Source organism: Carex rostrata, chromosome 10 (genome assembly GCF_964058835.1).
Source record: "Carex rostrata chromosome 10, lpCarRost1.2, whole genome shotgun sequence".
NCBI lineage: Eukaryota > Viridiplantae > Streptophyta > Magnoliopsida > Poales > Cyperaceae > Carex > Carex rostrata.
In genome coordinates, this window is record NC_135927.1 from 11,398,234 (window position 1) to 11,413,679 (window position 15,446).

General features: G+C 32.0%; 2 protein-coding genes across 2 annotated transcripts in view; both read right to left on the bottom strand.

Annotated features, from left to right (window-relative positions):
• The window catches only part of LOC144560121 (splicing factor U2af small subunit B-like), an 85,680-nt gene extending 73,485 nt beyond the window's left edge, over window positions 1–12,195 (bottom strand). The window contains exon 1 of the mRNA XM_078309276.1: window positions 12,186–12,195. The gene's annotated coding sequence lies outside the window, so the exon portion shown is untranslated. The remainder of the gene's footprint in view (window positions 1–12,185) is intronic.
• Window positions 2,736–4,102, bottom strand: LOC144560566 (PYK10-binding protein 1-like). Its single transcript, XM_078309796.1, has 3 exons — window positions 3,957–4,102; window positions 3,249–3,458; window positions 2,736–3,079 (listed from the first exon to the last, which is right to left on the bottom strand). The coding sequence occupies exons 1-3, from the start codon at window positions 4,020–4,022 to the stop codon at window positions 2,834–2,836; spliced, it is 522 nt and encodes a 173-aa protein (XP_078165922.1). The 5' UTR covers window positions 4,023–4,102; the 3' UTR covers window positions 2,736–2,833.
• Window positions 12,196–15,446: the final 3,251 nt, after the last annotated feature.

Sequence of the window (15,446 nt, forward strand, 5' to 3'; positions counted from 1 at the left end):
CTGAGCCCTAGTTCTAGCCCAAATAAAAGAGGTACTGTACACAGTACAGGCAACCTAGCAAAACAATTATAGCATTAGGCCCTGTTCGGTAGCAAGCTAAGAAATAGGAATGGAAATGAGAATCAAAAATTTTGAACTAATTTTTACTGTTCATCATGGGAAAAATAACTTAGCTCTGAGTGAATTTTTTTTTCCCACGGTGAACAGTAATCTGCCGAACAGGGCCTTAGTCTTTCTTAACGGGCCTTCTGGTCATATACTGGACCGCGTTAAAAGAAACAAAAAGAAGTTATATTTAGTTTATACCGGTTATTTTTTAAGATAAAAATAAGATCAAATTTCAAAATATAAATATTCACAAAACAATCAAATTACGAACATACGACCTCTTATAAAAATAAAAATAATATAAAATATTACGAATAAAATAATATATATGTCTTCCTTACCATATTTTACATTTTTTATTATTTTTTAAATTAAAATTGCTCTTTTTGATATATTTGTCGAGGCCTAATTTCTTTTTTTTTTTTGGAAAATAGGCAGATATAAAATGGCAAATACAAATGTTCCAAATGAAAAATAGAAAGCTACCCAAAAGATAAAGCCAGTGCCTTTTTGTGGTCTCAGTATTCCGGATGGCATCCTGAACTAAATACTGGTATTAAGGTTTCAACCATGTCAATCTTACATTCTTGACCCCAGGCAAAACACAATTACACCCAACCTAATATCCATATCCATCAAGGCCTAATTAATTTCTAAGTTAATTAAGCGAACTTTTAAGTTCTCTTGGAGATTTAATGCTGAATTGAATCCTCCTATCCATTACACCATTGGTAAAATACTAAAATTCAATCCACAACTCTCTTTTTTTATTATTAAAATAAACTGAATCATTCCTTCGTTATTGTTCCGATGAATCCGATCAGAGGGTTGCTAGGCAAAGTTTTGAAGAGAACGAGAAAATTGAAGCATATAAGGGTCAAATTTTTTTATTTATATTCCCAGTTACTTTCTTGGGACCCATTTTTGTAGATGTGTAATCTCAATACAAAGAGTCAACAATAATCAAATTATCACAATTACACATATTAACTAAGCTAAACAATTAACTACAAACTTAAGAAAAACAATATGTAATTATATCCGTGTAAATAATTTTGGAAAAAATATAAAATAATGAAAAGGAGAAAAGAATAAAAAGGGGGGCTTTAATTGTATATAAACCCGAGTAGAACTGGGGTGTTCTTAAGTTTACTAAGTCTTAATTTTAAAATCTATTGGATTGGCTTCAAATGACAAATCCGAACCGTTGAAACCCATCTACTTTACGAATGCATCTACATGCAAAAAAATTTAAATTTTGAATTAATTTTGTATAGAGTCAAGTGGTAAAAAAACATTCAAAAAAATAAATGCATTAGAATTACTTTATAAACCTTCTAATTTTGACTACTTGAAATTAATTCGAAAGTTTCTATTTTGATAGTGGAGCTCATAAGATAGATGAGTTTTAACGGTTCAAATTTGTCGTTTGAAGCCAATCCAAAAAAATTTAGGGTTGAGTTCACAAAGCGGCATGATGAATTTAGCTGAATTTAACCGGTTCATTGAAATTTTAACCATTTTTTTCAATGATATTTTATGAAGAAGTCTTGCTGACATGCAACCATCTACTGTTAAGGCAGTACTTTCTGTGTTGGCACCTTGAGAAGCAACCCAACCAATAATAACAATGTTAAACGGATCGTTGCTTTTCGGAGTAAAACCAGAACTTTTTGTCCAGTGACTCTCAAGTTCAAAATTCTTTCGATATGAAATAATATCTCGTTCCATTTAAAAAAAAACAACCTTCACTTCCAATTTGTTTAATTTTCTAAATGTACGTAAACAGAATCCTGATGACATTCTGTTCATGAAATTGATAACTGGGTAGAGTCGTATACGATCACAAACTTGTTTGTAAATTAATTATGTTTTCCGTAATCTATTATTTCTAAATTACAAATTAAATGGAATGCTTGATGCCACAACAGAAGCACAGACAGAACAAATATACACATCAAACAAAAAAATCAGTGAACATAATTAATGTCAGTACCAACAGATGACAGGTAACTAGGGGTGCAAACGGATTGGATACGGATCAGATAGTGGTAAAATCATATCCGTATCCGTTTTAATTTTTCGGATACAGATTAGATATCGGATATCCGTAAATATATACATAAATATTTTCATAATATATATTAAATTATATGGTATATAACTACTATTCGGATACGGATAATTAAAATTCAAAATCATATTAATTCGTATCTGTATCCGCACGGATATTCGGATATCGGATATCCGTATTTAATTTTCAGATACGGATCCGGATAAGGTCGGATACTATCCGATCTGTTTGCACCCCTACATGTAACTAAAAATTCATGACAAATCAGTTCAGGTAAATGGTTCCATACTTCCATCTCAAGTCATATTTTATTATTTGATAGGTTCTTTTCAAGAACAATAATTAATTATCTTATTATCCTCAAAAACAGTATGCATGGTATTGATTTGAAATTAACCACTGCATTGTACCAGATCAGAACTAGCTAATTGTCATCTACTTACTGTTCAAGTTGACAATTACCTCATCTAAGAGTCGGTCATTATAAATTAATTTGCCCGTAACAGTGCATGGTCTATGGGATCTTCGCTGAGTGTAACAGACAGTGTTGTTTGTATTATGACAGATTATATTACTGATGGATTATGACTATATTTATAATAGCAGTGTCAAATTGAAAATAAAAATGGAGAAACAATTTTCATTTGAAGTCTATGGATTCTGAGATTTTGTGGCAGAGCTATTGACATATACTCCTAGAGCTGTAAGACAAGAATCATGGGAACTTCCGTGGAAACCAGTAAACCCTCTCGGATCCTTGTAGATGAATGGAGAACCAGTTTTTGTGCCGAAAGAACACATCTTGCCGTTGTTTGTGCTGAGTTCCAGACATGTAATGCCAATTTTGTCGAAGTATCCATCTATTTGAGTAATCGGAGTTTCGGGTGGAAGATGAACCTGCATAAAAATTCAATTATACATTAAAGAGACACTACTGGTATGGTTCTTTCACATTGAACAGCACCAGAGTAATATTTTAGGTTAGAAGAATCGATAGATCATATGTTAATTTAAATTAAATGATTGGGGTTGTAAACTTGTAATTGATCATAAAATTAATAGTTACCGCTTCAAAAATGCAGGAGTTCACGGACGGTCCGTGCTGTGGTGCTATAAAAATGTTGTTACTGAAATCTTTATAAACAGTTTGGATTGAACCGATATAACTGCTCGAGTAACTAACAAAGATACTCTCTATTCTTTGATGATAACCATCGTCCCAGTTTGTACCTTCAGTACTCCCACAAGGACCGAGCCGAATGTGTATTTCTCTTCCCTGTATTTTCATGCAAAATGTTTCTAATTATTAATTAATTCTTGATAAAAAAAAAGGTGCAATACTATGTTAAGGCTAGTCATAAAATCGGGATATATCATTTTCCTAAATTACATATTACCGGTTAATGTTAGTCATAAAATTGTAGAACAAATTAAACTAATGAATTCCAAAAGATGAATACGTACCATTGTTACATTGATTCACACGTTATCTGTTAAACTTGAGATTGGTTCAGGTACGTAAGCACACTTGTATATATATTTATCATCTTGAAGTAACTGATTTATTAATTAAGGGTGGTAATTAGGTGACTCGTTATTCTGCCGAGCTCTTAATTACACAATTAATGGCATATTTACGTTGATCTAATGATCTCCTAGCAAAAATGGAAAAGATCAAGCTGGGAATGTAATCATATCAAATGAATCCTTCAAGTTGCTCCCAAATATTGTCCCTTTTTTTGTAAAACGGGCAACGAAATCTGCGATCACTTACCTTAAGATACCAAGAAAAAGCTTCAGAAGCTGTAGCCATTGGTTTATTTTCCTCTGTCTCTCTCATTATATTACCAAGTGCAAAATCTATTGATTTCACAAGGCAGATGCAAGACTCTTAACACAAATTGGTGGAGTGCTTTTCTTCCTTTCCGTGAGTCAAAGAATTATAAATAAATAATGATACAGGAGAGAGATAAGAGGAGAAGAGATCGAATGAGAATAATAAAATGGTAGAGTGCTTCTCTTCCTTTTCGTTGGTGGAATAAGTTAAGGATCTCGATGGAGAGAGAGAGGAGAAGAGTACTGGAACAAGGCGGGATGATTCGGATCATAATTTTTTATTTCTTGTCTGATTTTGTACCCAATAAATTTTCCAAAATCAATTGAAGTGTTATGTGCCCGGATATACTGGGTCCGGATATGACTCAAAATTTGAGTTTAAATTCGAACCGTCTGATCAAAATCTGAACTAATCTGATACAAGATATATATAATTCACATGATCTCTTTAATATTCTTGTATCTGATTAAAATACGTTCTTGTTATTGATAAAATCATTAATAGACATATAAAATCAAAGATTAACGAAATAACTGTTATTATAAACTAAATTAACGGGCTGATTGTTACCACAAAATTAACGTACGTAGTAACAGTTTAATAAGCAAGTTGTAGAAAGAGCTTGACAAGTCGGATCCGAATCTGCTGAAATCCAAGGTCGGTACTGTTCACCCTGAAATCCCTGCAATCCGAATCCAGCCATCGAACTGTTCCAAGAGACGTGCAAGGAAAAACCAGCTATTTCGAGATGCGTTCTCAAAAAAAATTCGATGACTGGATTTCAAATTGCAGGAATTTCAGAGTGGACCGTACCCGATCTCGGAACTTCAGCTGATTTATTTCCTGACAAGTCAAGCATTTAGGAATTGTAATTGTAATTGAACTTGTTCTATAATTAATTAATACAACTGCTCCGGCATAATTCCTACAACCTAAAAAAAAACATTTTCAATCTTTAAAAAACTTTGTAGAGACTCCAAATCATAAAGGTGAATTCAATGATTCTAAATAAATGAGAATAAATGAAATTTATTTCATTTATTTATTAAATGAAACACGACAGGGTATTGAATCTACATATTGATTCTTATTTTCTTTGTATATTAATTTAGTTGTTAGATTCTTATAGAACGAGTTTAGAAATTAGAATAAAGATTTTTTTTAATTTATTCAAAGTCCTTCACCGTATAACTTTATAACCAAAACTCATAAAAAGAAAATATCAATTCCTAATCCTGTACCTCAAAAAAAAAAAATTTGATTATGAAATCAGAATCGAACTCTTGAACTTTTAGTAACTAATAATTCTAAAAAAACTTCTAACCACCTGTGTTAGATCTTAACTTGCTAAAAAAAAAATTGGCTGAGTTAAAGATCTTACACTAATTCGTGGGACCCAGTTTGTCAGGTTTAATGACACCGACTCGGCGACTCCCCATTGGGGAGCCCAATATCTTCCGATTTTGTTTTATTTATTCTGTCTTCAGTTGGTTTGGCCCAAGACCATTCCTTTTCTTCAATTAGGCCCGTCTAGTAGCCCCTCTTCTTTTTTCTCTTGGCCCGTTCATTCTCAAACCTAAGTTTCTTCTCGATCTAACTTCAGATCCGGAGCAGCATTCTCAATTTCATGATCAAATGAATCGGGTAAATATTTTAACAGATTAGATTTGGCTCCATGCAGCGCATTGACTATAGAATCAAAACAGGGCTACACATGGTTTGTGCGCTGCATAAAGCCAAAACTGCTCTGTTAAAATCTTTACCCAAATGAATCTATATAATCCCCTTCATTACAATTTCAATGGACATCTCCATTCGATCCACTTTTCAATATTTTCTGATTTGCTTTCCGCCCCATTGTTCTTATTTTATTTATTCTTCTATTTTCTATTTTTTTTAGGGTCCAATGCCTTTCCGAGAAAAAAAAAAACAACCTTCACTTCCAATTTGTTCAATTTTCCAAACATAAACAGAACCCTGATGACATTCTGTTCATGCACTGTACCATATCCGAACCAGCTAAGAGTCCGACATTATAAATTAATTTGTCTGTAAACAGTGCATGACCTATGTGATCTTCACCGAGTGCAACAAAACATGTTGTTATATTATGGCAGATTATGTTACTATGGATTATTACTACATTTATAATATATAGCCATGCCAAATTCAAAACAAAAATGGAGAAACAAGCTAAGTCAAAATTATGAAAACCAGTAGGCTAGTAAATATTTCAATCATTCCAGCAAAACAAACACCAAGCTTAATCATGCATAATACATTCAGAATTTTACTGAGAAAAAAAGTTTAATGGAAATATATTAGTTGGAGCAGGGCTTTAGATGCTTCTTGACAGAGGCATTAACATATACTCCAAGGGAATTGAGTGATTTGCCAGATACACTGCCGTGGAACCCAGCAAATCCAAGATCTGACTCGAATGTAAATGACTGATCAGACTTCCGCCCAATTGAACCATAGCTACCTTCACTGCTACTAAAGTCAAGATAACTAATTCCGCTAAAATAATTTCCGCGACCACCGTATTGATAAGTTGCAACTATCCGAGTGACTGGTTTTTTTATAGTAATCTGCAATTGTAAAGAAATAGTTAGGTCCAAATTTAGTACATTCCATATTTAAATAATGAAGAACACAAGTAAATTTTCAATATATCAATTAGATCTGGTTTACTATAGAACTTTGATGTACATCATAACTATTAAAAAGAAAATTTAGTTTGTTAGAAATCATAGTAATGTCCTTAAATGACGGTGAAGTGAATGAGAAAAAATAATTATTCACATATAAAATTAAGAAAGGAAAATGAGAAATGTTAATTAACAAATATATGTAGTTTTTTATAAACACAAAATACCATTTTGAATGATGTGGCATTGTTGTCTCCATGCCGTGGACCTAGCATCTGGATGTTATCTGAATCACTGTAAACAGCTTGGAAAGTTATGCCTTCTACTTGAGAATAACTTAATAAAATCTTCTCTATTTTCTGATGAACACCATCATCCCAGTTCACACTACCAGCAGTAGAGGTGCTACTTTTACCCGATTACCCGGATCCGATCCGGAACCGAACCGGATCCGACCCGGAACCGACCCGGATCCGATTAATTTGGATAGGGTATGGTTTAAAAAATATAACCGATTAAATTATGGGTATGGGTACAAAATTAATAATTTAATATCCGACCCGGATCCGAACCGGAACCGATACTGTAATGGGTAGGATATAGGTATCATTTAATTATCCGACCCATAACCGGACCCGACCCGATACCCGTATAAATACCCGATAAAATATATATTAATAACTCTGCATCAAGTTTTTGTGTTAGATAATATATTTCAGCTGAGCTATAATTTGATAAAACTTAACCAAATTTATGCTACTGTTTTACACTACCCTTTAATTACATCCTTAACTGGCCCTTTAATTACGCCCTTTAATTTTTGTTCTATATTATACACATGTGACACATGACACATGATTGTCAAATTTATTCTTCCATAACCAGCTTATTTTATACCTTTTTTCTTCTATTACATTCAATTCATAGATTTTTTTGAATTATAAAAAACGAAATCACCATCTCTAATATTTTACTTTCTAAAAATTATATCTCCTCCATCCTCCTGAATTCAAAAGCTATTAACAAAAAACTGAATTCAATATTTTTTGTTACACCATGAGTACTCCAAACAACCAACAACCAACAACCAACTAATAATTTAGAGTTATTATTTTTATTTTGCTATGTAGCATGATATATTTTATTATTTATAAACATGATTAATAGTATAGTTTTTATTTTGCAGTAGTTTTTAATTTATATTATAATGATTTATTATATGAGATGTTTAAGAAATTATAATTATATTTAAATGTAAATAATTTCTCGAATACTTTGGAGTTGTGACCTATACCCGCTCTGGATCCGGAACCGCCCCGTATCCGAACCGGACCCGATAATCCACAAACAAGTTACGGGTATCTATCTACCCGCAACTGAAAGACTGGACTCGAAATATCTACGGGTAGATAGGTATCCGGATCCGGACCCGACCCGATTTGAAACAAATAAGTATATGGATCGAAATTTGGACCCGAACACTTTTAGGGTCCGGGTCCAAATATAATAGTACCCGGACCCGACCCGACCCGATAGCACCTCTAACCAGCAGTAAGGTATCCTAATGGTCCCCACTTGATCGGGATATCATTTTCCTAAATTACATTGCTAATTATGGTTAGTCATAAAATTCAACAATAAAAGTATAAAACTAAAGAATTCCAAATATATGAATACTTACCATTATATTGTTATATTCATTCACACACTTCTATTAACCTTATAAATTTTTCTGGTACACACACTTATATTTATGGACATGTTCGGCAGAGTGGATTTAGCTTTCTTAGTCTTCCTTAAGACCTTAAGCGGGCCGAACAACTGATCCTTACACAGGCTTAAGAGCATCTCCTTAGACCCAGATCTTAAGCTCAGCTTTTCGCTTCCTTAGAGTGCGGCCCTCCTTAGGACCTCCTTAGAGGCCGAATTTACATGTGTATGGACAAAATTGCCCTCAAAAACTGAGATTCTTAAGGAGGCGTCTCATTTTATTTTGTTATTGGAATCATAAAAATGTAGTTGATAAAATGTAAACTGTTTGGTAACAGTTCCAGAAATTTAATACCTCAAACAGGCCGCCAGGAGCTATCTATCCCAAATTTGGAAGAAGGTTTAATTAAAGAAAACTCAGAAAAGGTTTCTCCCCAGATAGCATAATACAAATTTAGAAATCAGAAGATGCACATCATGTTACCAAAAAAATCCGAGGGATTGATAACTTTGTGAAAGGTTGGAAATGAAATAGTACTGGGCCCAATTCTAGCCCAAACAAAAGACAACATAGCAATATAATTGTACCATTCTGTCTTTGTTAACAGGCCTCCTGGGCCGAAGGATTATTCAGTTACACCATCAGTAAAATTATTCAATTCAAATTAACTTTCTAATTTTGTTTATTTTTTATTGAGATAAACTGAAATTATTCCTTTGGCATTTTTCTGATCAGAGGGTTGCTTGCTAGCTTGATATAATTGTTAGGAGAGAACTAACGAGAAAGTTGAAGCTTATAGGGATCAAATAATTATTTCTTGTATATTCTAGTTATCTAATTCAAGTGATCTAAAATAAGACAAAGAGATCTAAAATAATCAAGTGATTAACGATTTACATATGTTAACTAAGCTATTCAATTAACTTCAAACATAAGAAAAATAATAAGTTTATATTAGAGTTGTAATTAATTTTGATAAAATATAGAACAATGAAAAGGAGAAATAAATACACAAAGGAGGCATCGAATATAAACCCCTAAAAAATTGAAGAGAAGTTTTTATTATAATTATATGACCCAAAGATGTAGAGGAAAATCAACAGTATATATGGGTTTAGTATATGCGGCTAGGGTATTTTTCGAATTTTCAGGATTTCGTGGTTATTTGGTTTTTTTTTCTTTTAAATATGATATTTTTAAAAATTTTGGAAGATAACGTGAATAAAAAATAAAAAAATTGATCCTTATACTCTTCTGTTTTCCCGATATCTTCAAACAATTATCTAGCAACCATATATTCAGTTTATTTCAATATATAAAGAATAAGTGATATAAACCAGATTTCATTTATTTATTCCTTAGATACTACAAGAATTTGTTTTACTTTTATTATCGTGGTACTTCGAATTTCAAAATTATATCCACATATTTAAAACATATTTTTTTAGTGAGAAATTTATGACAGAATCCCTCTCTATTACATCATCAGTAAAAAAAATCAATTTACAATTCTCTAATTTCATTTTTTTTTTTTACTGAAATAAACTGAACTACTCTGTCGTCCGATCATATGGTTGCTAGGTTATATTTTAGAAAAGAAAAAAAAACGATCCAAAACATATATCCTCTTTCTTGGTACCCATTTTTGTTGATGTGCAATCCCAACACAGAGATCTAAAATAATCAAATGAGCACAAGTTCACAATTACACATGTTAACTAAGCTATACAATTAACTAGAAATTTAAGAAAAAACAGTATGTAATTTATATTTGAGGTGTGAATAATTTTGAAAAAAAAATATAGAATAATCAAAAGAAGAAAAGAATACAAAGGGGGGCATTGCATATAAACCCCTAAAAAATGGAGATTTACTCATGGAACTATGATTGCTTTCGTCAGATGCAAAATTAGCCAGAATTTACAAACTTTCCTTTTTACCACTTGAAGTCGATGGATTCAAATATTTTGTGGCTGAGCTGGTGACATGTACTCCTAGAGCATTGAGACAAATGCCGTTGGAGCGTCCGTGGAAACCGGCAAACCCTCTCGGATCCTTGTAGGTGAATGGAGAACCCGTTTTTGTGCCGAAAGAACATATTTTGCTGTTGTTTGTGCTGAACTCCAGATACGTAATTCCAGTTCTGTCGAAGTATCCATCTATTCGAGTAATCGGAGTTTCAGGTGGAGGATGAACCTGTATAAAAATTCAATGATATGTTATAGACTCTACTGGCATGGTTCTGACACGTTGAACAGCACCAGAAGAATATATATAGCATCGATTGATTTTAAATAACATTTTTGTTTAGTTGAATTGACAGATCATATGTTAATTTAAGTGTCAATTGGGGTTGTAATTCGTCATAATTTACAAAAAGATGTAAAAATTATATTGGGTTTTACTGGCACCACCCAAAATGTTGCTCGACATATCAGACCTTAGAATTCGGTCGCATATATGTTGATTTTATCATTTACAATAAGATTGAAGGCTTTTCCATATCGAAAAAATAACTGTTTAATTTCCTTTTTTTTTTAAAAAAAAAACTCGGTTCATAAAGCAATTTGCCTCAAGGGCTACAAATTGCAACATCTACCAGGAAGTTGTCACTTGTGAGACAGTGTCAGATCTTTTATGAACAATAGCCACAAAAAAAAATGAATTATTTCCTAAAAAAAAATTGAATTTAATTGCACAATAATAAAAAGAAAAATGAACAGCAGATATTAGCCAAAAATATATAAAATTAATAGTTACCACTTCAAAAGTGTAGGAGTACGGTCCGTGCCGCGGCGCTATCACAATGTTGTTACTGAAATCTTTATAAACAATTTGGATTGAACCGATATATCTACTCGAGTAACTAACAAAGATCCGCTCTATTCTTCGATGACAACCATCATCCCAGTCTGTACCACCAGTGGCTCCATAAGGACCGACCCGTATGTGTATTTCTTTTCCCTGTATTGAAGAAAAAATTGTATTCTATCATTGATCGAAATAGACTACATCTACCTCTACCACGAGCATAGCTACATGAAGAAAAATCCTGACGTAACTTAGAACCATCTCACCCGACAATTTCTATGTATAAGTTAGGTCCGTTCACGCAACTCGGGATAATACATTCAATAATTTATTTTAATTATTCTCTTATCAAATTTTAGATTTCAAGAGTAAAATTTTGTAACATAATATATGTTTTCAAATATATGACAAGGTAGAAGTAAGACTGTAAGAAATAATTTTGCAAAGTGGGCGTAACTATAAGGTTTTAAACAGAAAAATCAAAATAGAAATCAGGAAAAGGAAACAAAAGAGGAGAACATACCCCAAAAAGGAACATTGCTGTGATCTAACAAATTAGCACATGGAAAATGTTAGCAGATTTAAACCCATGCAGATATCTTCTTCATTGTTGGAATCTCGCTACAAAGTGATTTCAATGATGAAATTAAAGATGCCTTCTCAATTAGATCTTTGACAATTTCTCACAACAACGAGGTATGCGTTTCTTTCAAGCACATTATTCTAGTAGCCTCTTCCTTCTTCCTTTTGATAACTCTAATTTTATTTTTATATTTTTTTATTGGTGTATTTTTGTAAAACAAATTTATTGATCGCTGCAGGATGTATATGAGGAACGCACGTTCCACCCACTAATTAAATTTCAACGGATTAACTATTGAGATAATGGGCCGGGCTTAGCTTAAAAACGGTACCTTGACCAAATTCAATCTTGGGCTTGAACCCGATCCATTGCAAGCCTTATAACCATGTGGTAATGGGAAGTATCCTCTGCGGAGTTTTTCCGTGCGGAGCTTTTAATCTGGTCCGTTCGTTTCGAATCGGACGAAACAGATCAGATCTTGCTCGAATTTTAAAAAAACTCAAAATTTGGTGAACCCTTAATCCAGTCGTCCGATCCTAAACGAACGGATCAGATTAAAAGCTCCGCACGGAAAAACTCCGCAGAGGATAGCGTTCCATGTGGTAACTACGTTGCAGCGCTTAATTAGTTTTAGGGGAAAAAATTAGCGTACCATGTAAACTTTTAAAATATTCAATATCTCAGAGAAATCTAGCATTCTTTCTTTTATTCTCTTTTAATCATTAAATTTGTTATCTAGACAAATATACCCTTTTATTTCAAATGAAGATCTCCCTATAAATAAGCAAAATTAAATAAAAGAGAAGAGAGAATAAAAAAGAGGCTTCATCTTCTTCATCTCCACATCTAAACTCCTTCGTTAATAGCTTGTTAAGAAATAACTAGACCAATTCAGTTTTGAACAATCAGAATGATCCTTTCTGTTTCAACTAATCACAATTGTAATAACATAATGCTTTCACTAGTTAGATGACTGAACCATAGTTAGGATAGATTAGTGATTGATGTAATACACTTGTAAATAAGCATACACACTGTACTGTACATGTATCATTGAGCAAATCAGAATAAAAATCATCTGTTTCTCCAATTCCTCTTCTCTACTTATTAGTTTATATGGCTTGATGCAGAATGCATGAATTTGTGAAAGTGCAATGATTATTTACAAGATTTAAGCTTTTGATTGTGGAAGCAACTAGCTAGGTTTATGTTATGTTTTATGTTTGATTTTTGCTTTTTCTTTGGGGGGGGGGGGGGGGGGGGTTTCTTTTTTCATGAATTCAGATTTCAATCCCGAATAAGCACTCTGTGTGGCTTGCTGTGTCTGCTATGATGAGTGATTATTGAAGAACAATATTTTATTGTGCATTTATTATATTATTGCGATTCATGAAATGTTATCTAGATTTGGTTTATATGGTTGTTGGATGGAATTATGTAATGTGATATTTTTTTTTCCCATTTTGTGTTAGCTATTGTGATTAGCAAAGTTTTTCTGCAGCATGTTTAATTACTTGTCTATGATTGCACATCACCATCAAAGGTGCGAATCTCTGTTGATGTCCTATTTTATCATTTCATTTTTAAAGGAAATTATAAGAGATAGAGATTGTAATACTTTGAATTATATTTCATTAATAAAATCAATTACATTGGGTGGTATATATACAGAGTATAGACCCTTCTACCAGTACACTCACTGGTTCTAACCACATAACAAAATAAATCATTCAACGATTGATTAATACTATACGCAAAGAGTTAAATTACTTGCAAACTAAATAATTCTACAATTAATAGTTACACTACATAAACTTAAATTACACTACAAAAAATAAATCATTCAACAATTGATTTATACTACATGCAAATTAAAAAAAATTACAATTAATAATTACACTACATAAACTTAAATTACACTAAAAAATATAAGTTATTCAACAATTGATTTATACTACATGCAAAATGCTAAATCACTCTACATGCAAACTAAAAAAAATTCTACAATTAATAATTACACTACAAAAAACCTAAATTACACTAAACAAAATAAATCATTCAACAATTGATTTATACTACATGCAAAAAGCTAAATTACTCTACATACGAAGTTACAAACTAAATAATTCCACATAACATAATATATATGCGTGTTACATGCACAATTTTAAAATTCATTTAGTAGTCAAACAGTAAAGAAAAATGAAGTTTTATAAGTTATTTTAATGTGTTTGTTTTTCATCATTTTGTTTACCACTTAACTTTGTACTAAATGAATTTCAAAATTTTGCATGTACACGCATCACTTGTAAAGTACATTAGTTTTAACGTTTTGAATTCGTCGTTTAAAATCAATCCAATATATTTTTGGAGTTGTGCTCACCAAACACACGTGGTGAGCACATCATACACTAGCTTTGCTCTACTATTTTATAGATAAAATTTTAACTACGGCCGTATAAAAGTCTAAAATAATTAATATCCTCATAAAACATCATAATCTCCAATATTCTCATAAAAACTTAATATTTTTTCTTCCACCCATTTTATTCATTTAAAATTTTATTTAATTATTTATAAAGATTAAATTGACAAATATATCTCCATCTCTCTCAAATATTGTCATTGACATATAAACCGTTGTCCTTGTACCAAAAGAGCACATCATACACTAGCTTTGCTCTACTATTTTATAGATAAAATTTTAACTACAGCCGTATAAAAGTCTAAAATAATCAATATCCTCATGAAAACATCATAATCTCCTATATTCTCATAAAAACTTAATATTTTTTTCTTCCACCCATTTTATTCATTTAAAATTTTATTTAATTATTTATAAATATTAAATTGACAAATATATCTCCATCTCTCTCAAATATCGTCATTGACATATAAACCGTTGTCCTTGTACCAAAAGAGCCCGTCTCGCCAACCTCCAATTGCATCAAGATCTGAGTAAGCAGCTGCTCCAAAGCATGACTCGAAGATGCTCATGAATGCTTCTAGCATCCCTCACCTCACCTAGGCGAGAAGCAATATAATTAACTAAAAGGATGTACTTTGTTTTCTTGAAAAGCTGTTGATTAGAAAGAGAAGTTTGCTAGCTAACTTCTGAATTTCTGGTTTAATAAGTAATAGATGCTCTTTCAATAGTTAAAATTACATTGTTTATAAACAAAAGGTAGCGATCAAATAGTAAGGAAGTAAGAAAAAGTTATTGGGCGTTTGGGAGAATGAGGATATACTTACCAATTCAATTTCTAAAAAATTAAATAAAAAGATTAAATTAAAAAAGGGATAGAAAAAATATTAACTTTTTATAAGGATATATAAGCTATTATGATGTTTTTCTATATTTAATTTTCGGATACGAATTCAAATACGGTTAGATATTATCCAATCTGTTTGCAGTTTGCACCGCTCGGTCTGCTTTATCCCCGAACAATTTATTTTAGCTTTGAGATTCGTGCATAGATTATTTCAACGGTTGAGATTTTCCAGAAATGCAAAATATGTAAATCTCAGAGGATGCGAATTCGTCAGAGTTTTGGACTTGCATTAGATTTTGCTTCAATATTATACTATTTTTATACCTTTTGCTTCAATAAAAGAACCCATCAACAATTCAACATCCCTTACGAGGCTGTTTGTCTCCGTCAGGTTTAATC